General features: G+C 22.2%; 10 protein-coding genes across 10 annotated transcripts; 5 read left to right on the forward strand and 5 right to left on the reverse strand.

Moving 5' to 3' along the window:
• Positions 1–2412: 2412 nt before the first annotated feature.
• On the forward strand, positions 2413–3454 carry DICPUDRAFT_73944 (uncharacterized protein; the record flags this gene model as incomplete). Its single annotated transcript, XM_003282910.1, has 4 exons — positions 2413–2618; positions 2693–2868; positions 3039–3116; positions 3351–3454. The coding sequence occupies 4 exons, from the start codon at positions 2413–2415 to the stop codon at positions 3452–3454; spliced, it is 564 nt and encodes a 187-aa protein (XP_003282958.1).
• A 943-nt stretch (positions 3455–4397) lies between these two features.
• DICPUDRAFT_25174 (uncharacterized protein) lies at positions 4398–5114 on the reverse strand (the record flags this gene model as incomplete). Its single annotated transcript, XM_003282960.1, has 1 exon — positions 4398–5114. One exon carries the CDS (start codon positions 5112–5114, stop codon positions 4398–4400), a length of 717 nt encoding a protein of 238 aa, XP_003283008.1.
• A 1703-nt stretch (positions 5115–6817) lies between these two features.
• Positions 6818–8885, reverse strand: DICPUDRAFT_146576 (uncharacterized protein; the record flags this gene model as incomplete). The annotated part of the gene is made up of 2 exons (XM_003282961.1): positions 6818–8005; positions 8085–8885. The coding sequence occupies 2 exons, from the start codon at positions 8883–8885 to the stop codon at positions 6818–6820; spliced, it is 1989 nt and encodes a 662-aa protein (XP_003283009.1).
• A 409-nt stretch (positions 8886–9294) lies between these two features.
• On the forward strand, positions 9295–10651 carry DICPUDRAFT_93366 (uncharacterized protein). Its single transcript, XM_003282911.1, has 3 exons — positions 9295–9412; positions 9474–9682; positions 9764–10651. Exons 1-3 carry the CDS (start codon positions 9363–9365, stop codon positions 10429–10431), a joined length of 927 nt encoding a protein of 308 aa, XP_003282959.1. The 5' UTR covers positions 9295–9362; the 3' UTR covers positions 10432–10651.
• Positions 10652–11434: 783 nt separating this feature from the next.
• DICPUDRAFT_73949 (uncharacterized protein) lies at positions 11435–12876 on the forward strand (the record flags this gene model as incomplete). The annotated part of the gene is made up of 3 exons (XM_003282912.1): positions 11435–11585; positions 11708–11865; positions 11938–12876. 3 exons carry the CDS (start codon positions 11435–11437, stop codon positions 12874–12876), a joined length of 1248 nt encoding a protein of 415 aa, XP_003282960.1.
• Positions 12877–13183: 307 nt separating this feature from the next.
• On the reverse strand, positions 13184–13775 carry DICPUDRAFT_91014 (uncharacterized protein). Its single transcript, XM_003282962.1, has 2 exons — positions 13352–13775; positions 13184–13258 (listed from the first exon to the last, which is right to left on the reverse strand). The coding sequence occupies exons 1-2, from the start codon at positions 13758–13760 to the stop codon at positions 13242–13244; spliced, it is 426 nt and encodes a 141-aa protein (XP_003283010.1). The 5' UTR covers positions 13761–13775; the 3' UTR covers positions 13184–13241.
• A 1486-nt stretch (positions 13776–15261) lies between these two features.
• DICPUDRAFT_51993 (uncharacterized protein) lies at positions 15262–17288 on the forward strand (the record flags this gene model as incomplete). Its single annotated transcript, XM_003282913.1, has 2 exons — positions 15262–15546; positions 15624–17288. 2 exons carry the CDS (start codon positions 15262–15264, stop codon positions 17253–17255), a joined length of 1917 nt encoding a protein of 638 aa, XP_003282961.1. The 3' UTR covers positions 17256–17288.
• Positions 17289–17502: 214 nt separating this feature from the next.
• On the reverse strand, positions 17503–18928 carry DICPUDRAFT_146582 (uncharacterized protein; the record flags this gene model as incomplete). Its single annotated transcript, XM_003282963.1, has 4 exons — positions 17503–18073; positions 18172–18323; positions 18393–18487; positions 18643–18928. 4 exons carry the CDS (start codon positions 18926–18928, stop codon positions 17503–17505), a joined length of 1104 nt encoding a protein of 367 aa, XP_003283011.1.
• A 270-nt stretch (positions 18929–19198) lies between these two features.
• DICPUDRAFT_146583 (uncharacterized protein) lies at positions 19199–21334 on the reverse strand (the record flags this gene model as incomplete). The annotated part of the gene is made up of 1 exon (XM_003282964.1): positions 19199–21334. The coding sequence occupies one exon, from the start codon at positions 21332–21334 to the stop codon at positions 19199–19201; it is 2136 nt and encodes a 711-aa protein (XP_003283012.1).
• Positions 21335–21900: 566 nt separating this feature from the next.
• Positions 21901–22542, forward strand: DICPUDRAFT_25125 (uncharacterized protein; the record flags this gene model as incomplete). Its single annotated transcript, XM_003282914.1, has 1 exon — positions 21901–22542. One exon carries the CDS (start codon positions 21901–21903, stop codon positions 22540–22542), a length of 642 nt encoding a protein of 213 aa, XP_003282962.1.
• Positions 22543–23029: the final 487 nt, after the last annotated feature.

Genomic DNA, 23029 nt, shown 5'->3' on the forward strand with positions numbered 1-23029 from the left:
GACTTTAAAAATAATTAAATTTTTTATAAAAAAAAAGGATATAAAAAATGGGAAATTTTTTTGGGTTGTAATAAAAATTAAAATCCCTCGAAATTTTAAATTTAAAAGAATTTAAAAGGAAGGAAGGGGCCAAAATCCCGGATTTTTAATTCTATCAAATGAATTTTTCCCTCCAAAACCCAGGGGGTAAAAAAAAATCCAACTTTTTTTTTTTCAATCATTTTTATTTTTTTTGCCAAATTTTTTTTTTTGATATGGTCAAATATTTTTTTTTTTTTTTTACGAGATTTTAATAAATTGTTTAAATTTGGTTAAATCCCCAAATAGCGCCTTTTTGATTTTAGTTTTTGGGTATGCATATAAAAGTTATTTTAAATTTTAAAATCATTTTCCCCCTTTTTTTTAAATGTGAGGGGTGGAAATAAAAATTTTTTTTTTGAAAAAAAAAGATTTTTTTTTTGTGTTGAGTTGTTATTAATGTACAAAAATAATTATCAATATAATCAAAAGAAAATATGTAATTATAATCAAAAAAAAAAAAATCGTACAATTTTTTAATTTGGATAATTTACAAAAAAAATATAAAAAAATATAAAAAAATATAAGAAAGTTTTAATAAAAAAAAAAATAAAAAGATATTATTTAAGAATGTTTTTAACTCATAATATCGAAATACAAATTATGGATAAAGCCAAAGATAATGATTTTCTTTATGATTAAACTAAATATGAATATTCAAAATTTTTTTTAAATAAAATTAAAAAAAATGTAATTAAAAAAAAAAACTGTTAAATTACAAAAAAAAAAAAAATTGATATTTTTGAAATGAAAAAATGAAAAATTTTGAATATATATGTTAATATGGGGTAGTTTTTAAATCATAGACTATATGGTTTTTTATAAAAAAAAAAAAGATATTTTTTGTTATCATAAATACCTTTTTACAAAAAGAAAAATCATAATTTGCAAAAATTAAAAAAATTTAATCAAATTTAAAAAAAAAAATTGATTTTACAAATAACTTGTTTTTTTCATTGAAATCTATGCAAAAATATTTCCCATGAGATTATTTTTACATATAAAAAAAATTAATTAACTAATTAAATTACCTTTGAAACTAAATTTTTAAAAAAATATTATTAGTCTCCTGTTTTATTAAGTGAAAAACAACAACAAGAAAACTGTAATTTTTCTTTCAAATTATCTTTAAATTTACATAAAAGAAAAAGGTAAAAATTGAATTATAAATACAGTTAGTGTAATAAATAATAATAAAAATAATCATTAAATTAAATCAGAAAAAAAAAATTAATAAATAAATAATCTTCACAAAAATTTGTGCTATTTTTTTTTTCAATTATATTATTATATATTTCTATAGAAATGTAATATTAATTAATATAATTGTTTATTATTTTAAATATTTTTTTTTGTTATTAAATCACCATCATATTATTAAACAAAAAGGATTATTTAAAGTGATGGTTATTATACAACAAATTAAAATTAAAATAAATAAAAATTAAATTATAAAAAAAAAATAAAAAGAAATTTCTCAACATGACTTTTATATAAAATAAATAAATAATCAAATAAATAAATTAAATAAATAAATAAATTTAATTTTTTTTTTTTTTTTTCAAAATTTAATTTAAACTAAAATTTTTTTTTGTTTTAATTAAACAGTTGGCATCATCATATTTTTTTGAATGATTCAGATTGCAATGGTTTATAAAATTGGTAATTTTCATTTTTATTTAATTAAAAAAAAATAAAAATTTATTAATTCATTTCCCAAACATATTAGCCACTTTTTATAATAATAATAAAAAAGTGTGTGGTGGGGTTATAATTTAATTTTTTTTTATTTTTTTTATATTTTTTTAATTAAATTATTTTTTTATTTGGGTGATGTGTTAAAAAATAAATTGATGATCACTACTTTTATGATAGCTACAGATTAAAAATTTAATAGAATGTACAAAAAAGGGAATACCGAGTTTGGATCTAATCTATTATATTTACAAAAGGAAATTATTATAATTTTTATTATTATTAATTAAAATTTTTTTTTTATTATTTTTTCAAAATAAATTTTATTGCTCTGTATAAATTAATTTTTTTTTTTAAATTCAAGCTATCAATCAAAAGTAATTAGTAATCGGTTCAGCTTAATTTTTCTTTGTTAAATATTATATTATCATATTATTATATATATTTTTTTTTTTGTAAATATTTTTATATATATTTTTTTATTTTATATTTAATTTATTTTTACCCTTATAATTTTACATCCATGGGTAATATTTTTTCAAAAAGAGTAGGTATCTCTTATATAACATACATTATAAACAAAATAAATATTAATTATTGTTTTATTTATATTCAGAGCAACCTTTTTGAAAAAAAGTAATGGCTATGGAAACCAATATTGCTAAATTGGAGAACAAAATTAATAGCACAAAAAAATTCCATTATAACATTTATAAGAAAATTTTTTTCTTTTTTTTTATAATCGAATTCATATTATCATTTTTTTTACATAACGAAATTCTTTCATCCAGCACTTTGTATGAAAAGTCAGAGTGTTTTGCATTTATTTTATTATTTTCAATAATGTAGGTAGTTCATTTTTAATATATATAAATATTTATTTTTGTTTATTATATTAACATTTATATTTTCATTTTAGAATCTCAATTTTAGCAAATTTATATAGATTATTATTTGAAAAAATAATAAAATATAATGAAAAAAAATTAAATGATTTATATATTGGTCTCGATAAATTATTTGATGAAAGAAAAAAAGAAACAAATTACGAGAATACAAAAAAACTTTTAGAACAATATGAAAGTTTTAAAAATAGTAGGTATCAAATAGTATTCATTATTTAAATATTATATCTGTAGTTATGTAGTGTCTAACTATTTTTTTTAGATATTAACAATATAGACCAAGAGGACCAACATCAACAACCACCATTCATTTATTTTATTATAATAAAATTGTGGTTAAAAAAATGTATTATTATTTAGTTTCCGGCACAAATTTACTATATTTTGAAAATTGTGGAAACTGTATAGGAAAAATGCCTAGTGAATTCGCCCCAAATAGTAAGTTTTATTTACTTTAATAATTACTTTTTAATTTTTGCTTTATAACTAATACTAATTTTTTTTTAATAGAATTCCGTTGTATTATATGCCGATTTATTAACTATACAAGAGACACTGGCAGAAAAAAAAAAATAAAAAAAAAAGATAAAAAAAAATAATAATATATAGGAATTATAATTATAAAAAATAAAAATTATAATTATAATTCTTTTAATATATAAATATCAATAGAAATAATAATAGATAATATAAATATTAGATTATGTTCCCTAGAAATTAAAAAAGAAATAGACTTTAAAGAATTTATCTTATCTGTTCGAAATCCACGGAGGTAAAGATCCAATCAGCGTACTAAAGACCTCTCAATTAAATCAACACCAATGAATTTTTACTTTCTAATCAACTATTTGATGAATATCAGAAATTGTTCTGGCCAAGCAACTATGGTATCATCGAATGGTTTTAGATCAAGAAAAGATTTAGTGGTTCATTAGAAGAAAAGATTTAGTAGTTCCTATCAGGCAGCATTCAAAAAATTTAAATCAACTTTACACAAGCTCTAATCTCAGTAAATCCGTTATGTGCGTTCAATAGATAGTTTTCTCTGACCACCCAGATTTCATTATTTTAAGAGCTGCTGCTTTTATTTTATTTTTATTTAAATTGTTTTAATCAATAAAAATAAAGAAAAGATAAATTCTTTTTATAAAGTTTTTTCAATACTAAAACCTAAATGTAATGTAGTTATTATTTTTATAACTATTTATTATGATTACTTTTATTATAATATTATTTGTTGCTATTCTTCTATTATTACCATTATTTCTATAACTATTAAGTAATCTAATCAAATACCTTTTAATGATAAAAAATTCCGATTCACCTATTTTTTCATTATTTTAACAAATATTGGTAATATCTAATATTGTTAATAACAATAATAATAACAAAATCAAATGTAATAATATTGAAATTTTAATTTCTTTTATAAAAGTGTGGGTTCATTCACCCTACATTTCTAAATTTACTATGATTAAATATACTATAAATATTATTAAATGATTACCAAGGTAAAGTTTTTTTTTTTTGAAAAATAAAATATCTAATTTAAAAAAAAAAAAAAAATTTTTTATTAATAAAAATTAAAAAAAAAGAAAAAGTTGTATTTTTTAAATAATAAGGATTTAAACTTTATTTAAATTTTTTTAAATTAAATAGTTAGGTGGCGCATAGTTTTACAAATAAATAAATATGAAAAAACAATTTTTTTTTTAAAGATTAATTAGAAATGGAACCTGTGGTACATTCGTTGTTAATACATGGGAAACCATTACAGTTTTTAGCATAATAGTCGCAAGTGTTACTGGTTAAATCGCAAGTAAAGGTTTCACATCCATTGTTTCTGTTACAGTCGCTGTTTTTGGTACATGGAACTTTAATTGAACATTCGATTGGTTCGTGATAACAACCATAAATAATGTGACAATAATCAGCAGTACATGGATTGTTATCGTCGCATGATAATGGAGTATTGGAACAACCGTTGATTGGATCGCATGAATCTACAGTACAGGCATTGAAATCTTGACATGGGTTGGAGTATGATTCGTGGTAACAAATATTATTTCCATCGCAGAAATCATTAGTACATTTGTTATTATCATTACAATTGTTTTTGCATACGACAGCTGGATCACAAGCATTTGGAACAGCGTAGCAACCATAACCTGGGTGACAGAAATCATCTGTACATGGGTTTCCATCATCACATTTGAGTGGTGTAATTGTACAGTTACCAGTAGCAGCATTACAAGAAGCAACATTACACATATCAGTTACACATTTATCAGTAGAAGTACATCCATAATATGAAGTGCAGCTGTAGGTTTTACATTTATCAGTACCTTGACAATTTAGTTTTTTACAGTTGTAGGTAGCTTGTGTACAAGAAATAAGAAAAGCAATAATAACAAATGATAAAATTAATTTATTCATTTTTAATTTTCGTAATTTTAAATATTAAAAAAAGTAGTAATAAAAGATAAAATGTATTTATTTTATAATTATTTAATTAAATGTTTTGGATTGAATGAAAAATAAAAAATTTTAATCTTTTATTTATATTATTTTTTTTTACCCTTTTTTTTTTTTTTTTTTTTTTTATTAAAAATAGGTTTTCCTTTTATATTATAATGAGGGAAAAAAAAAAAACTTTGTTCGAATTTTATTTTGGGTTAAAAAGTGTAGTTATAGTTCAAAAATTTTAAAATAAAATCATTAAATTTAATATTTATGATTAAAAAAAATTTTATCGGTGATTTTTAGGATTGTGTGGAATGAAAACCCAATATATAAAATTCAGAATTTATCTCGAATATACTAGGCCATACATAAAAAGGTGGTTTTTCAAAATTAAAAGAACATCTAAATTGAATTGGCAAAAATGGAAAAGAAATTAAAAAAAATAAATAATAAAAATAATACTTTAAAATAATATTAACCCCACGGTTTAAAATAAATTTTTCAACAACACCACACAAAAATTTAAATATAGATTCATTTAAATGTGTATTTTTTTTTGAAAAGTTGTGCAATATATAAGTGATTATTTGAAAAAATAATAAAAAAAAAAATTTATTTTAAGATTTTTTTTAGATAATCTGGTTTTAAAGATTTTTTTTTTTCTGTATTATTTTATATTTTATATATGTAATTTTTGAATTTTGTTATTATAATAAAAGAATCATATAATTTATTGATTGAGCACAATTTACAAATACTGATTGGTATAACCAATCAAAAGTTTAGTTTTAAACCATGATATTTTTTTTTCAATCATTACCCAAAATTATATATATATAAAATATCCACTACCCAGTTCTTTTTCAAAAAAAAGTGCAATGTTGCAATTTTTTGATTATATTTTTTAATAATATTGATAAAAAAAAAAAATAATTATAATAATAATTACTAATTTAAGATTGTAAATCATGCACCAATCATTTCTTTAAAACATAGAACATCCCTAAATCAGAAAAAGTAATTTAAAAAAAGGGTCGAATTACTAATGTTAAAGAAATAAAATTTATGATTTCTTTTTTCCAACTTTAACAAAAAAAAAGGTGATTCACAAAAAAAAAACATTTGTTATATTTTAAAAAACCAAAAAGTATTTATATTTTTAAAATGTGTGAAATTTAATCACTATATTTTTAAATGCTTTATAAAAACATTTTAAATTAAAAAGCATGATTAATTTTTCTTTGTTGTACAATTCAAAAAAAAATCACATTTTAATTTTAAAATTCACCCACACTAGCCACACCCTAAAACACAACCCCGCGTAATTCCTTTTTTGAAGTGGTTTCTCTTTTTTTTTTTTTTTTTAAGTTGGGTGTGTGGTATTATGGTTTTTAAATTTTAAAAAAAAAATGTGGGTTTTTGAAAAAGTTATTTTTAGTATTATTATAATAAGACTAGATGATCTTGATTAATTAATTTAATCTAAATTTAAAGCCATTTCATTAAATGTATTATTAAAAAAAAAAATTTTAAAATTGGTTATTATAACCTAATGATGGTATAAAACAAATGTAAAAATGAATTATTATAAATGTTATTTTTTGTGTATGTATTTTAAAAAGAAATTATTTCTTTTTTTTTAAATATTATAAAAAAAAAAAAATTTTGACTTTTATTTATAATTTGATTTGTTTAACTTTTTGATCCTTTGGTTTATAATCATTTAAAATTTCTTTATCAATAGACCAATGTGGGTTGAGGTGTTTTGGTTGAGCAGTTTCAATAAAATTTTTTCTCCATGTACGTACAAAATCGAAAATACCTTTTTCACCTAATTCTAAAACTTTTTCCATCACTTTCTTTTCATGTGGAACATATTGATCGTTTCTTTGTTTTGGATTTGTTGAAACTAATGAATCCAAATCTTCAGTTGTGTATTCTTCTTTGTTTAAATAGTCTAAAATTTCTTTTTTCATTTCTTGTAATTTAGAATCTGGAATTTGACCTTTACCATTTTTACCTTCAATCTGTTTTTTTAAAACCAATGCTGCTTTGCTAGCTTTGACCAATGGTGAATTGGTGATATAGACCTTGTGATCATTTTCTAAGGGTACACCGTATTGCTTTGCAATCATCATTCTCATGATATGAGATCTCTTTTCCATGGTGGCGTGACAATCACAGCATAATAGTAATACATCGTGTGATGAATGACTCTTAATTTCCTCTGGTAAATATTGTCTATAACAATGTGGTACTACTGAATGACGTAATATCTTATAGGTGGATCCACAGACTACACAATGGTTTTCTTTATGAGCCAAATAATAAAAATCACCTGAATGACCCTCTCCATTTGGTTTGAAACGTAATTTGATTTTGATTTGTTCGGAATCACCACTAACAATATCTGCTAAACCTCTGCTGACATACCATTGAACCTTCTTTTTACTGATAGAACAAAGCAAAACATCTTCTGGGCTATACATTAAACAGTTATCATAAAGAACTCTATTATCTGGTACCATACGTCTAAAGATAGAGCTATCTTTTACTCTTGGACCGTTTTCACTTGTTGATGCACCATTTGTTGATTTTGATTTTACTTTAACTTTAAATTGAGTATTAATAAATGGTCTGCATAGTGTGAAAACTAAATCTGGTTCGTTTGGATCAATCTTTGAACTCTTATAGGTATAATACATTGTTTCAAAAATTTCTCTACCAATCCATGCATCAATAGCGGCATACATTACTTGTTCTGATGTTAAATTTTTATTTTCCCAATGACTGCAACGAATTAAATTATTTTTATCAATATTTGCATTTAAAACATTTAATGCTAAACTTGCTAAACCATTACCCTAAAAATTGAAAAAAAATAATATTAATAAATTATTTATTTTATAAACCAATCACATCATAATACTATATGATAATTACTTGATAATTTGTTAATCTACCAATTGGTACCAAATCAACACAACCCTTGGTAACAATTGAAAATGATGAAAAAATTGTGGCAGCATCTTGCGAAATAGCAACACCAACTTTAATTAATCTGGGATCAACTAAAATTTGCTCTAAAGATTGTGGTATAGTTGGCATTTGTGAAATTTGAATAAGATAAACATCGGTTTTGCTTGATAATTGAATTAATGCAACTTTGTGTGGGTAACCTTCACATTCTTGATATTGATTTTGATTACTCCATTCAGCATCAAAACCAATAATAAAATCTAAACCTTCATTGTTTTCTTTTGTACAATTTGGAAACAATAATGCATCATTTGATGATAACGATGATTCTGTGGTATTTGCTAAAACATCTGCACCATCTACTTTGACTTTACTATTTTCAATTTTCTTTAATAATGATTGATAATATTCGTTTAAAACTAAATCGCATTCTTCTTGATTGCTAAGTACATGGACTTTAATATCACTTGGTAATTTAAACCAATCAATATTCTTTTTTTCCTTATTATTATTTTCATCTATACTATTATCTAAACTGCTATCGATACTATTATTTAATGATGATGATGATGATGATTCGATACTCTCTTTATTAATGATATCATCTATAGGTTCATCGTTGTTTAATTTATCATTATCTTTTTTTTTATTTTTATTTTTATTTATTAAACTTTGTATTGATCTGATAACTAAAAAACAAGATACAAATAAAAATCCAAATCTTAAAAACTTTGACTTTTTATAGATTTCTAAAACTTTTAACATTCTTTTAAATACAAATACTATTACAAATAAATAAACAACTGGTGGTTAAAAAAATTTGAAAAAAAAAAAAAAAGTAATTTTCGAAAATTATGTTAAAAAAAAAAAAAAAAAACATTTCGGTTAAATTAAATAAAAAAGATATAAACAATTTCAAAATTGCCAAAAAATAAATTTTATAAACCAAAAAAAAAAAAAAAGAAAAAAAAAATAATTATAAATAAAAAAATTTTAATTTTATTTAAAATTTTTATGAAAATTATGTTAAATAAAAACTTTATTTGGTTTTTGTCAAACTACACCATTTAGAAATAATGGCAATTTACAAACCATCATGTTTTTTTTAATATAATTTTTTATTATTTTTTGTTCCGTTATATTTTTTTTTTTGTTTATTAATTATTTTCATTCACAAACATTAATTAAATAACAAATAATAATTCAGATAATTTAAAATTATAAACAACAATAAAAAAAAAAATGACTAAACACTATCCATTTCTTGATGTTTCTATAGATTTTAATCAAGAGTATGTATTTTAATTAATTTTTTATATTTTATATAGGTTTTATTAACAATTATTTTATTAGTAATTTAAATTTAAGCTATAGTAAAAATATTATTGATTACCAAGCAGATGGGTTGGTAATTGGATATGTAAATTTAAATGAAGAGACTCGTAAACCAGCATGGATATATGATGGGGAAAAGCCATTGGATTGGGCACTACCATTAATCAATGAATTAAAAAATTCAAATAAAAAAGTAATTATTTCATTTGGTGGGGGTTATGGATCAGGTAAATAAAATTACACTCAAAAAAAACATATCAATTATAACTTTAATGATTAACTATTAAATACAATTATTTATTTTGTAGATATTGAAGATCTAAACTCAAATGAATTAAACAATTGCTTTAAAGAAGTATGTCAACTATTCAAACCAAATCAATTGGATTTAAATTTAGACTCTGGCCTATACAGTCCTGAATCTATAGACTTAATATTCAAATCAGTTAAAGAACTAACCAAAATCAATGATAAATTGCAAATCAGTATTTCCCTAAATATCACACCATCAATGGGGTTGGGTGAAGAAGAATTCGAAATAATCAAATGTGCAAAGGAAAATGATATCAATTTTATTATAAATGGTGTTTTTAGTGATATTTTAAACCCAGACTGGGCAAACAAGCTAGGAGATGCATCTATTGAATCAATAAAACAACTAATAATGCAATTCAAACAAGTTTACCCTGATAGCTCTGAATTTGACCTCTATAAAAGAATTGCAATCACTCCAATGATAGGTCTAAACAACAACTCCACCATGTATACTTTAGAAGATTCAGAAAAACTTTCAAAATTCGCTTATGAACACATGCTTGCCTACACAAGCTATTCAAGTCTCAATCGTGATCATCCATCTGTAAACAATGATGATTCTGATAATAAATTTTCTTCAAATAATCCAAAACAAAGTCAAGATGGTCAATATACAAAACTTTTTGTCCCAACTATTAAAAAAGATGACCGCTCAATTTAAAGCCATTTATTAAATTATTAATTTAAAATTAATCAAAAAAAAAAAAAATTATAGTTTTTAAAAAAAAATTATAAAAAAAATTATAAAAAACTTTTGTTATAAATAATTTATTTTTCATTTTTTTTTCATTAATTTCTAATTTCAAAATTACCAATACAAATAATAAATAAACATATAAATAAACAAATAATGAATATAATAGAAAAAGATATATTTTCAGAAAAAAAAAATAACCAATTTTTTTTTATTTCAAAAATTGATTTTTTTACTCCATCTTCTTTTCCTTCAACCGCAATCCCTGAAACTACAAATGGTAATTTACAATCATTTGGTACCCAATTTCTTTCAAATTTTAAACAAAGTGATCTTACTTCTCCATTTAGTAGTAAAATTAAAACAAATCAACAAAATGAAGAAATTATATTGTCACCACCATTCAATGATTTAATTACTGCTCCTTCGTCACCAGAACATTTTTTAAGGGAATGTGAAAGTTTTGAAAATAAAAATACTGAAAATGACCATTTTTATAATTGTGATACTACCAGCGAAAATTATTTAAAAAAAGAAAACTATAAAAACCAAATTTATCAAGATGATGAAACTTTAAAAGAAACCAACTATTTCAAAAAAATATATTTAAATAGTAAAATAGTAATTCAACTCGAAGATGATGAAAATGACAGTAGATATACAGAGTATCAAGATAGTTATCTGGACTACTATTCAAATATAGAACTATAAAAAATTAAAACTAAACTTTAAATATAAAAAATAAAACCTTTGTAATTTTTAAATTTCCCAATCAAAATTTTTGATTGTTCATATCATATCTTTAATAATATCTTTCTCAAAACTAATCACGCCCATTCTAATATTTAAAAAATTATTATAAAAACCCGCTTTCTTTTAAAAATTTTTTTTTTTTTTAAATTTTTTAATTTAAAAAATTTTATTAAATAAAATGAATTATTATTATCACTAAAAAAAAAAAAATAGAAATATGATAGAATCGTCAATATCAAGATTCGATAACATAACAGACAATAGCGAGCTAACAAATGGCGATGGTATATATTATATTAAATGTAATTGGCAACACAACTCCTTCACAATATACCTCACGGATCTCACAAATGTTTGGTCATCCAACAGTAAGTATCTATACATATAAACCATGCGTGTATATTTATATTATAATTCGAAAATAAAACTAATACAACATATTTATTTATTTATTTATTTATTTATTTATTTATTTATTTATTTATAACAGTACCTTCAAAATATATAGACAATATATTAAAACCTCAAGGAATGGCATCTGAAGAATATATGAATTTATTAAAGAAATCACTTTTAAATCAAGATATCACCAAAAAACAATTTGACTATAAAATTAATAAATCTAAAAAATCATCTAGTGACATAGAGGTAAGTAGTATATTGTAATATATGTATACCATTATTTAACGTACTGTCATCTAATATCATCTATTTATTTAGCTTTGTATTATAATTATTTTATCAGAATTTGATAATATCAATATAAAATCAAACATACCACTTATCAAAGTTAACAACACCCATCAGTCATTCCAAAACTATTTCAACTGGCTATTTGAAAAATATAAATCATTAACAGATCAAAACCAACAACTTGTACAATTAAATCAATCATTACAATTACAATTTAATCAATCAATAGAGCAAAATAAGATATTTATAAAGGAAAAAGAAAAGATAGAATCTGATCTATATGAAAAGTTTATAATAATATTAAACGAAAAGAAAAAGAAAATTAAAGAATTTAAACAAAAAATTGAAGGTTTAACAATTGAAAATAATAATTTAATAAAACAAAATCAACATAATAATAATAACAATAATAGTAATAAAAAACTACCCCAAGCACCAATAAAAAACACACCTAAAAAGAAAATAAAATTTAATAATAGTAGCTATGGTTCAATATTTGATGATATTATGCACAATGGTGATAACGATGATAATGATGATTTCAAAAATACAATTGATGACATAGACAATACCTATAAACCAACATTTAACAACTCTACTCTATCTATAGATCTACTTTCCAATGATGATGCATATAGCGTACCAATAAGTGTTAGAAAAAGATTTAAACCTCCGAACAACAGTAATGATATGAATAATACTCTGACCACAACCTCTACCGCTTCTACCACACCAATTACAAACCTATCGAGTAATTTAAAAACACCAACCAAGAAGAGAACTAGTATATCCCCAAAGAAATCCCCATTCAAGCAGCCCCAACAACAACAACCACAACAACAACAACAGCAGCAGAAACAACAACCCACTCTTAATTATCGCCCATCACCCATTAAGAAACGACAGAGTACCAATAGTAACTACATAACCCATCGAGTACAGCTATCAAGGCAAATTCAAATCTAGAATAGTTATTGTTGAGATGAAGATGATCGATGAGGGTGGATATACCTATATAAAAATACAATACGCTATCAATCATAGTCATCGTAATAAACTAGAATAATAAAAGTTTTAATAAAAAGTTTTGATGATATAGAACCAGGGGCATCAGCTTTATTAAATGAACTCTAAAAATAAAATTTATTAATAAAAATAAATAAATAAAATTGTTTAAAAGAAACTTTATCTTTTTTTTTATTAAACTTGTATGTTGGTTATATTATATTAGAGAAAAGAATAAATAAAAAGAGATAAGTGAAATATTAAAATTACATTATTTAAATTTTTTTTTTTTTTTTTTTATTATATATATAAATTTTTTTTTTTTTTTAGAGAGTGTCGAGATCTGAAAAGTAATAGAAAAAGAAATATTAATTAGTATATTATGTTAAATGAATTGTAATATTATTGTTTGATTATTATTATTAAAGATACATACCAACATCGTCATCAGCAACGAATTCGAATGGAATATCTTCAGTTTCATCGAAAACATCGGTTTCGTTAATTCTGGCAGTTTCTGGTAATTCACCATAAGTTTTAAGGTTACGAGCTTCATCAACATTATAACGAAGAATGACATCAGCTTTTTCATTTTGATAATCTCTTAATTGAAGTAAAATAATATCACCATTATTAATCCATTCTTTCTTTCTTAATTTACCACTGATGTGACATAAACGTTTTTCACCATCAAAACATTGAGCTTCTAAACGACCATTACCTAACATTCTTAAAACTTGGGCATATTCTTGGCCATCTTCTTTGAATTGAAGTTCTCTTTTTTGTTCATTTTCGTTCTTTCCTCTTCTACGGTTTTTACCACCTTTTCCCTTATTTTTAGGCATCTTGTTATGTTAAGTTAACTATATATTTTTTATAAAAAAAAAAGTATTTGAATTTGATATTTATTTGAATTGTTATATTTGTATTAGTATTTGTATTAGTATTTGTATTTGAATTTAATTGATAAAAAGAAAAAATAGAAAAAAGAAATTAGTTTAAAGTTATAAGAAAAACTAAAAAAAACAAAATATAATATAATATAATAACACAAAGTATACACACAAGTTTAAACTTTCGTTTTATTAAAAAACAAAACAAAATAAATAAAAAAAAAAAAATTTATAATAAAAAAAAAAATTAACAAAATAATAAAAATAAAAAAAATAAAAAAAAAGAAACACAAATTAATGAATTTGTAGTTTGAAACAGTTATTTATGTGTGTGTGAATGTTAAATATTAAAAATTAATTATAAAATATTAAATATTTATGTGTGTGTCTATTATTTATAAATTTTTTTATTTTTTATTTTATGTTTATGTGTGTGGTTTTTAAAAAATATATCTTATTTTATAATAAACTTATTATCCACAAATTAAATATTTTTTAATTAATTATTATAATTGAATGAATTGTATTATAAAAATGAAGTTTAAAATTCTAAAAAAATAAAATTGTAGTTCATATCGCTGTATTTGATATTACTATTTATTTTATAATTTGATAACTATTTTATAAATAAAAGAGGAAAACAAAAGAAATAAAATACAAACTATAAAAATAAAATTCTAAAATTATATATAATGATCACCTACATAATTGAACTAATGAAAAAAAAATAAAAAAAAAAATAAAAAAATATTTATCTTTTTCGTAAAAAAATTGAAAAAAAAATTTTAAAAAAAATTAAAAAAAATTGAAAAAAAATTATAAAAATTATTTTATTTTTAATAAAAAATTAAAAATAAATAATTCTAATTCAATTCTTAATTTATTATCAAAATAGTTTTATACTTATTTGTATAATTGTTTGCTCTTTATTTAAATTGCAGTTTTTTTTTATATAAAAAAACTATAGTTTTTATATTTTTTTTTATTTTTTTAAAATTTAAAAATTTTTTTTTTTTTTTTTGGAAAGGAGGAATCTGAGATATAATTTGTATTTATTTGTGTGTATTATTATAAAGACCTATTATGAATAAAAAAATTAAATAGAATAAAATTTTTTATTTATTTTTTTTATTTTTTTATTTTTTTTTTTGAAAAAAAATAACTGTGTTGCCTTCATTTTCGTTTCTTTTTATTTTTTTATAATAAAACTAAAAAGAAAAAAAGAGAAATAATGATTTTCTTTAAAAAAATAAAAAAAAAAAATAAAATTTAATTTAAAAAAAAATTGATGATGATATTTTTTTTTTTTTATCTTTTTTTTAAATTTTTATTGTTGTTGTTGTTTATTTTATAATTTTATTAAATAATTAATATAAATATTTATACTTGTATCTATTTGTATTTATTTTTTTTCTTTTATTATAATAGTTAATAATAAATTACAATAAAAGAAATGTCACAAGTTATTTCAACTGTATCAAAACCTTATGATATTGATTTTAAAACATTAATATCGGTTTTTGGAATAGGCTTTTTAGGACATTACTTGGTTAAAGCTTATAGTAGAAAGATAGTAAGAAATCCAACAGTTTTTAGATTTGGTATAAATTCAAATGGTGGTGAATTGGTTGCAAATGTTTTATTAAAACAAGGTGTCAGTTTTATTTTCACATTAACTGGTGGCCATATTGCTCCAATTTTAATTGAATCAGATAAAATTGGTATCAAAGTTATTGATGTATGTATAAAAAAATTAATATTTCAAAATTATATATTATTTTTATTAATAGTTTTTTTTAAATTAATTTATTATAGGTAAGACATGAAGCAACAACAGTATTTGCAGCCGATGGTGTTTTTAGATTAACAGGTACTCCAGGTGTCGCAGTTGTAACAGCTGGCCCAGGTTTAACAAACACAATTACAGCAGTAAAGAATGCTCAATTGGCTCAATCAGGTGTAGTTTTAATTGGTGGAGCAACTAGCGATTTATTAAAAGGTAGAGGATCATTACAAGATATTGATCAATTCGCATTATTAAAACCACATGTTAAATGGTATGCACATGTTGGTAAGGTAGCAGATATTGTTCCAGTTTTAGAAAGAGCATTTTTAGAAGCTAAATCAGGTACACCAGGTCCAGTTTTTATTGAAATGCCAATTGATACTCTTTATCCACAACCAGTAGCAACTCAATGGTACATGAAAAATCAAGATAAAGCCAAATCATTATCAGCCAAGGCCATTAATTTCTATATGAACTATCATTTAAATAGAATTTTCTCAACAGTCGATTCAAATGTTATGATTAACGAGAAAGAACCAATAGTTCACAGAATTGAAAAGTCTATGACCAAAAGATTACGTTTAGCTTTGAAAGCTTCAAAAAGACCAGTATTAGTTGTAGGTTCACAAGCAACACTAATCAACGATAAATTTAGTGTTGAGGCCCTTCAAAGAAGTGTTCAAGCATTAGGTATCCCAGTATTTACATCATCAATGTCACGTGGTTTATTAGGCACATCCCATCAAAATCTTTTTAAACATTGTCGTTCTTATGCCCTTCAAAATGCTGATCTTGTAATTTTAGCAGGTGTTACATGTGATTTCCGTCTCAATTATGGTAAATCAATTAATCGTAATGCTACTATTTTTTCAATTAATCGTAATAAAACCGATCTCTATAAGAATAGAACACCAGAGTATCCATATCTTTGTGACCCATCAACATTTTTAGTACAATTAAGACAACAAATGGAAGAAAACAAATTCGAATCACCAAATGCTTGGAGAACATGGTTAGACGACCTTTCATCACGTGACATTAATAGAAATCTTGAAATTGCATCCAAAGCTAACCTTCCACCAAGCAAAGAGGGTTTCTTAAATCCATTAAAAGCATTGCAAATGTTTGATGAAAAATTACCACATAAAACTATTATGGTAGCTGATGGTGGTGATTTCGTTGGTAGTGCCGCTTATATTGTTCGTCCAAGAGGTCCTTTATCATGGTTAGATCCAGGTGTATTTGGTACATTGGGTTGTGGTGCTGGCTTTGCTTTGGCCGCTAAACTTTGCAGACCAGATCACCAAGTTTGGGTAATTTTTGGTGATGGTAGTTTTGGTTATTCTCTTCCAGAAATTGATACCTTTGTTAGACATAAGCTTGCCATTGGTTCCATTATTGGTAATGATGCTTGTTGGATGCAAATCATGCGTGAACAAGTTGATTCACTCCATAGTGAAGTCGGCTGTAATTTATCCTACACAAATTATCAAGATGCCTCTATTGCATTGGGCGGAAAGGGTTATAAAGCATCAAATATCGACGAATTAAAACACGCTTTAGACGAATCAAGTAAAATTTTAGATCAAAATCAAGAACCAGTAGTAGTTAATTGTATCATTGACCGTAATGATTTTAGAAAAGGATCAATTAGTGTATAAAAAAAAGCATTATAGATAACCAAAAAAATAAAATAAACTAAACATTTAAATAAATTTACACATTTTTTTGTTTTAATAGAATAATAATATTATTATTTTATTTATAATAATATTATAGTTTTGACATTTTTGAATATAGATAGTTTTTAATTATGCAATATACACTATAACCAAACAAAATCCATTGCTTATTAGTTATAAATGTATATTGATGGATGTAAATCGAGTAAAACTCGTTTATATCCCACTAAAAGTGTCTATCTATGTATGAGCCCACGGCTCTTTTGCTAAGCACTTCAACACCTGTGTCAGTAATAAGAAGTGTATGTTCAAATTGAGCACTTCTTTTACCATCAGCTGTAACAGCTGTCCAACCATCTGGCCAGAATTGATCTTGCCATGTACCTTCATTAATCATTGGTTCAATTGTGAAAACGTGACCTGGTTTCATAACACCTACAGCCTTGTTATTGGAATAATGTGGAACATCTGGAACACAGTGGAATAATCTACCAGTACCATGACCACAGAAATTTTTGACTACAGAAAAACCATTCTTTTTTGCATGCTTTTGAATAACATTACCAAGTTCTCTGTAGAGTACACCTGGTTTACAAATTGCAATGGCTAATTCTAAACATTCATAAGCTGTTTGAACTAATTTCTTTCCTTGTTCATCAACATTACCAATTAAAAAGGTTTCATTCAAGTCACAATGATAGCCTTTCCAATACAATGAGACATCAACATTTAAAATGTCACCATCTTGTAATGGTCTTTCATCTGGAATACCATGACAAATAACTTCATTAATTGATCTAAATATTTAATTTTAAAAATTAATAAAACCATTTTTTTTGTCATTATTTTATTAATTATTATTATTATTTAATAGTTATTATTTTTATTTACATACGTGCAGCATGATTTTGGGAATTGGTAATAGTTTAATGGTGATGGGTAAGCTCCTCTTTCAACAATTGCATTATGAACGATAATATCAATTTCTTCAGTAGTCATACCAACTTTTGCTACATTACCAGCAATATCCAAAACTTCTCTTGACATCTAAATTTATATAGTTGTAGTGATTATTAGTATTGGTGCTATTGTTTTATATCGATCTATAATATTTACTTTTGCTAAATGTCTCATAATTTCGATTTCATCTGGTTTGTAGACGATAATTGGTGCATTCTTTCTATATGCTTCCTTTTCTTTTAGGGGAATGGCTAAAAATAGGTTGAATAGTTTAATTAGGATTACAATAAAAAGACTCTTTTCATTTCTATTACTATTTCTATTTTATTTTCTCTATGTTCTCGTTTACTCTTTTCCAATACTCTATTATTCTATATTGCTCTATATATTAGTTTTTATTACTTACAACTAATAGCATGGTCAGGTAATTCAATACCTTCTGGTACTTTTCTCATCGGAGTAACTTTTGCTGGTCTTAAGGAACCAGTAAAGTCATAATTTTTAAACTTTGCTGGTAAGTCATCACTATTTCCAGTTGATGGTTGATGATAAATTTTGTGAATTGGCCAAAAACTTTTGAAACAAGCTTGTGAACAAAAATTTGAAGGGTTGTCAAGATTTAAATTGAAACAAGTTGGGCATTGAAGCTTTGCATACTTGCCACAACCTGGGGTTGCACATACAGTAACCATTTGTTGTTGTTTTTATATAATAGAACTAAAAGTATATTAAAATGAAAAAATAAAATTAAAAAAAATAACGAATTTAAAAAATAAAAAAAATAAAAAAAATAAAAAAAATAAATTAAAAAAATTTTAATTAAAAAAAAAAAAAGTAAATAAAATAAAATAATTAATTTTTATAAAATATTTTAGTTGTTTATTTTGATGTTTATGTTGAAATCTGGCTAAGCATATACATATTTTGTTTTCCTCTTCATTTTCAAAATTTCTGAACTGGTTTCATATGCTATCACTACTTTCATTTGATGTTTGACGGTGATGTTTTGATTTATTTGAAATATTGGATGGGGGAACTTTTCTTTTGTTTGATTCCTGTGATAAAATTTCATCTTGGGTTAAATCAATTAGGATGTGTGGCGAATATATTTGGTTATTATTTTTTGTTGTTTTTCTTTTTTCTTCTTCTTCGCTATCACTTCTTTGAACTAGCTGTGATATATATATTGAATTATTATTATTATTATTATTATTATTATTATTATTATTATTATTATTATTATTATTATTATTATTATTATTATTATTTATATTATTATTTATATTATTATTTATATTTATATTATTATTATTATTATTATTACTATTATTATTATTATTATTATTATTACTATTATTATTATTATTATTATTCATATTGTTAATATTTATATTATTATTTCTATTATAATTATTGTTGGTGTTATAATTATTCATATTATTATTATTATTATTATTATTATTATTATTCATATTGTTAATATTTCTATTATAGTTATTGTTAGTGTTATTATTATTATTATTATTATTATTATTATTATTATTATTATTATTATTATTATTATTATTATTATTATTATTATTATTATTATTATTATTATTATTTATTTGGCTCTTAAAAAAGGTATTATGGTTGTGGACATAATCAGAATAAAAACTCTTGGGTATACTATTATTTAGATTATTAAATATATTAAAGCCTTGGTTTTTATCATTATTGCAATTGTTATTATCAAAGCTATCTATATTAATATTTTTTTTTGTGGCACTAGAATTGGAAGCACCAATATTTAAATTTTCATTATTATGACAAATTTTATTATAATTACTATTATAATTACTATTATAACTATATTTGATATTTGTAAGTTGGCTACTGTTTTTTGGAAAAAAATTATTTAAACTTGAATTCTCTGAAAAACCACTATTTAAATAATTAATAACATCATTATTTATTTTATTGTTTTTTGAGCTGTTATTAAAATTAACATTGTTTCTATAATTTCCAAAATTATTATTACTGTTACTAGTATCATTATTACTATTGTGACTATAAATGTTATTATTATTATTATTGTTATTATTATTATTATTATTATTATTATTATTATTTATATTATTATTGTTATTATTGTTTGTTCTTCTTACTTCTTCCATATCACAGCTTTGGATTTGTGACGGATATTTGAAATTAATAAAATCTAAATTTTTATTATGAAATTTCAAAGTTGAGTTTGAATCCCCATTAAGGTTGGAATTTTCAATTTTTTCTTTTTGAATAATTTCAGACAAATTATTCATGATTTCAGACAAATTGGAATTTGAAGAGTTTCTCCATAGATTCTGTTCTATAATTGATCTATCTGATTGATTATCTGATATAATAGTTGAAATTTTTTTTTTTAAGGCATCTGATTTTTCAATTAAATATCTTGCTACTGATGCTTTTAATTTTGAAACTCTTATTTCTTTTTCTTTTAATATTTTTCGAATGGTTGCTTCACTATAAAGTTTATAGTTATTAATTTCATTCAATACTATAACTAAATCACAGTAATATGTGATTTGATAAGCTCTTTGTGGCTGTTTAGAAATTTTATTATATAATAAACCTTCTTGAAAAAAGCCAAGCAGGACATAAATATTGTATTGTTCTAGATAATGAAATACAATTTTGTGTTCTTCAATTCTTCTTATTACACAATAAAATTGTTCTTGAGTGTGAATAATTTCATACTCTCTTAATATTTGATAGATTACTTTTTTTTTTAATTTGGTAAGAGCTGTTTTTGGAATTTTTGTAAGGTCTTCCAAATAATCAAAATGATGTATTTTTTTTAGAAAATATAAACATCTAAAAACATGTTCTAAATCATGTTTCTCAATGTTATAGTTGGTATGGTGATGTTTTTTTGTGAAAGGATATTTTTCATTTATTTTTCTAGCAACAAAATATTTTATTTTTTTTGGTACCACAGCAGGATTTTCAAATATTAGTTTTAAACTTTGTTTACTATAACCAAGAATTTTACTTCCTATAGTTTTGTTTTCTCCATTTGATATGGTTCTAAAGACAGTTAAAAAATCAGCTCTTTCCATTTAATTTGGTTTTTAATATTATTATATTATTTTTATTATCTATTAATTTAAGTTATTGTGTTGGAGTAAAATTAATAAAAATATATAAAAAATAAAAAAAATAAAAAAAAATAAAAAATTGGCTCTTTCCATTTAATTTTATTTATATTATTATTTTTATTATTTAATAATTAAGTTGTTTTGTTGAAAAAAAATTAAATCTAAAAATAACCAAATTTTTTTTTTTTTCAATTCACCCAATTTTTTTTAAGTTTTTATTTTTTTTTTTTTTTGTACCATAAAGGTGTTTATTATGAAATTATTAAAAAAAATTAAATATTATAATAGTGGTAATATAAATATAATAAATTTAAAGTTATTATTTATGGAGCTCCATTTGATGCATATTTTTATTTGAAAAAAATTATAATAAAAAAAGATTTTTTTGATTGTGTTATGGGTCGAAAATGTGTAATGCAAAAATAAAATTTTTTTTTTTTTTTTTTAAAATTTGAGAAATATTTAAATATTAAAAACTATTTTTTTATTTTTATTTTTATTAAATTTTAATAATAATATAAATTAAAATGGCCAAAAAAGTAACATTGTGTGATTATGACTATTTATTTAAAATAATGATAATAGGGGATCCTGGAGTGGGGAAATCTTCGCTTATAAAAAGTTTTGTGAATGAACCATTCAAAGAAAATTATGAACAAAGCAGAGATTATGATTTTAAAATTAAAAGCAATATGTATATAGACGAAAAAAATATTAAAGTTCAAGTTTGGGATACTTACACAGAAAGATTTAGACAAAATAAAAGGCCATACAGGGGCTCGCATGGGGTATTAATTTTATATGACATTACAGATAGGCAATCATTTTACAATGTAAAAATGTGGCATTTGGAAATCCAAAGATATGCATGCGAAAATTGTAAAGTACTTTTAGTAGGAACAAAATCAGATATACCAGAAATATCGGCATGTGATCGAATGGTTACCTATGAAGAGGGTTTAGAATGTGCGGATACCTACGATATCCCATTTATAGAATGTTCAGCTAAACAAGGTTACAATGTATATAGTGTTTTTATGGCTATGGTTAAAGAAATTTATGAATATAGACTAGAGAATGAAGGTCCTTCTCTTCCTCCATCAAACAAAGTAAATTTAGTTAGTTTTAAAAAAGCTAAAAATAATAATAAAAAATGTATTTTAAATTAATTTTAAAAAATGTACAATTAATAATTATGTATTCTCTTCACACAAAAATAAATTTGTAAAAAAGTTTTAAAAAGTTGTAATTATTTTTTATTTATTAATTTTATTTTTTAATTTTATTTTTAATTTATTTTTAGAAATCTAATTTTTTTTTATTTTAATTTATTTATTTTAATTTATTTATTTATTTATTTTATTTATTTGTTTATTTATTTGGTTTTATTGTTTTTTTTAATATTGAATAGGTTAACCTTTAGTATAATATTTTAAATATAAATAGAAGTTTGTGAGTGGTTCATATTTATTTAGATTTTTATTTAATTTTATTCAGGCAAATCTAGATAAAAAAAAATATTTAAAATAAAATAAAAAAAAAATAAAATAAAAAAAAAAAAAATTAAAATTTTGTTTTTTTTTTATTTTTTATTTTTTTAATTAGGATTCTTTCAACAATAACCATACACATTTTTTTTTTTTTGATATTTTTTTT

Source organism: Dictyostelium purpureum, assembly GCF_000190715.1.
Source record: "Dictyostelium purpureum unplaced genomic scaffold DICPUscaffold_2, whole genome shotgun sequence".
NCBI classification, from domain to species: Eukaryota; Evosea; class Eumycetozoa; order Dictyosteliales; family Dictyosteliaceae; genus Dictyostelium; species Dictyostelium purpureum.

What these genes read in the sequence shown, in the direction of transcription:
- DICPUDRAFT_91014 (XM_003282962.1), bottom strand. Translation starts at nt 13,760, where the DNA reads ATGCCTAAAAATAAGGGAAAAGGTGGTAAAAACCGTAGAAGAGGAAAG.
- DICPUDRAFT_93366 (XM_003282911.1), top strand. Translation starts at nt 9,363, where the DNA reads ATGACTAAACACTATCCATTTCTTGATGTTTCTATAGATTTTAATCAA. An exon ending in TCTATAGATTTTAATCAAGA is followed by an intron (nt 9,413 to 9,473) that starts GTATGTATTTTA and finishes TTATTTTATTAG; the next exon opens with TAATTTAAATTTAAGCTATA. An exon ending in TGGTGGGGGTTATGGATCAG is followed by an intron (nt 9,683 to 9,763) that starts GTAAATAAAATT and finishes TTTATTTTGTAG; the next exon opens with ATATTGAAGATCTAAACTCA.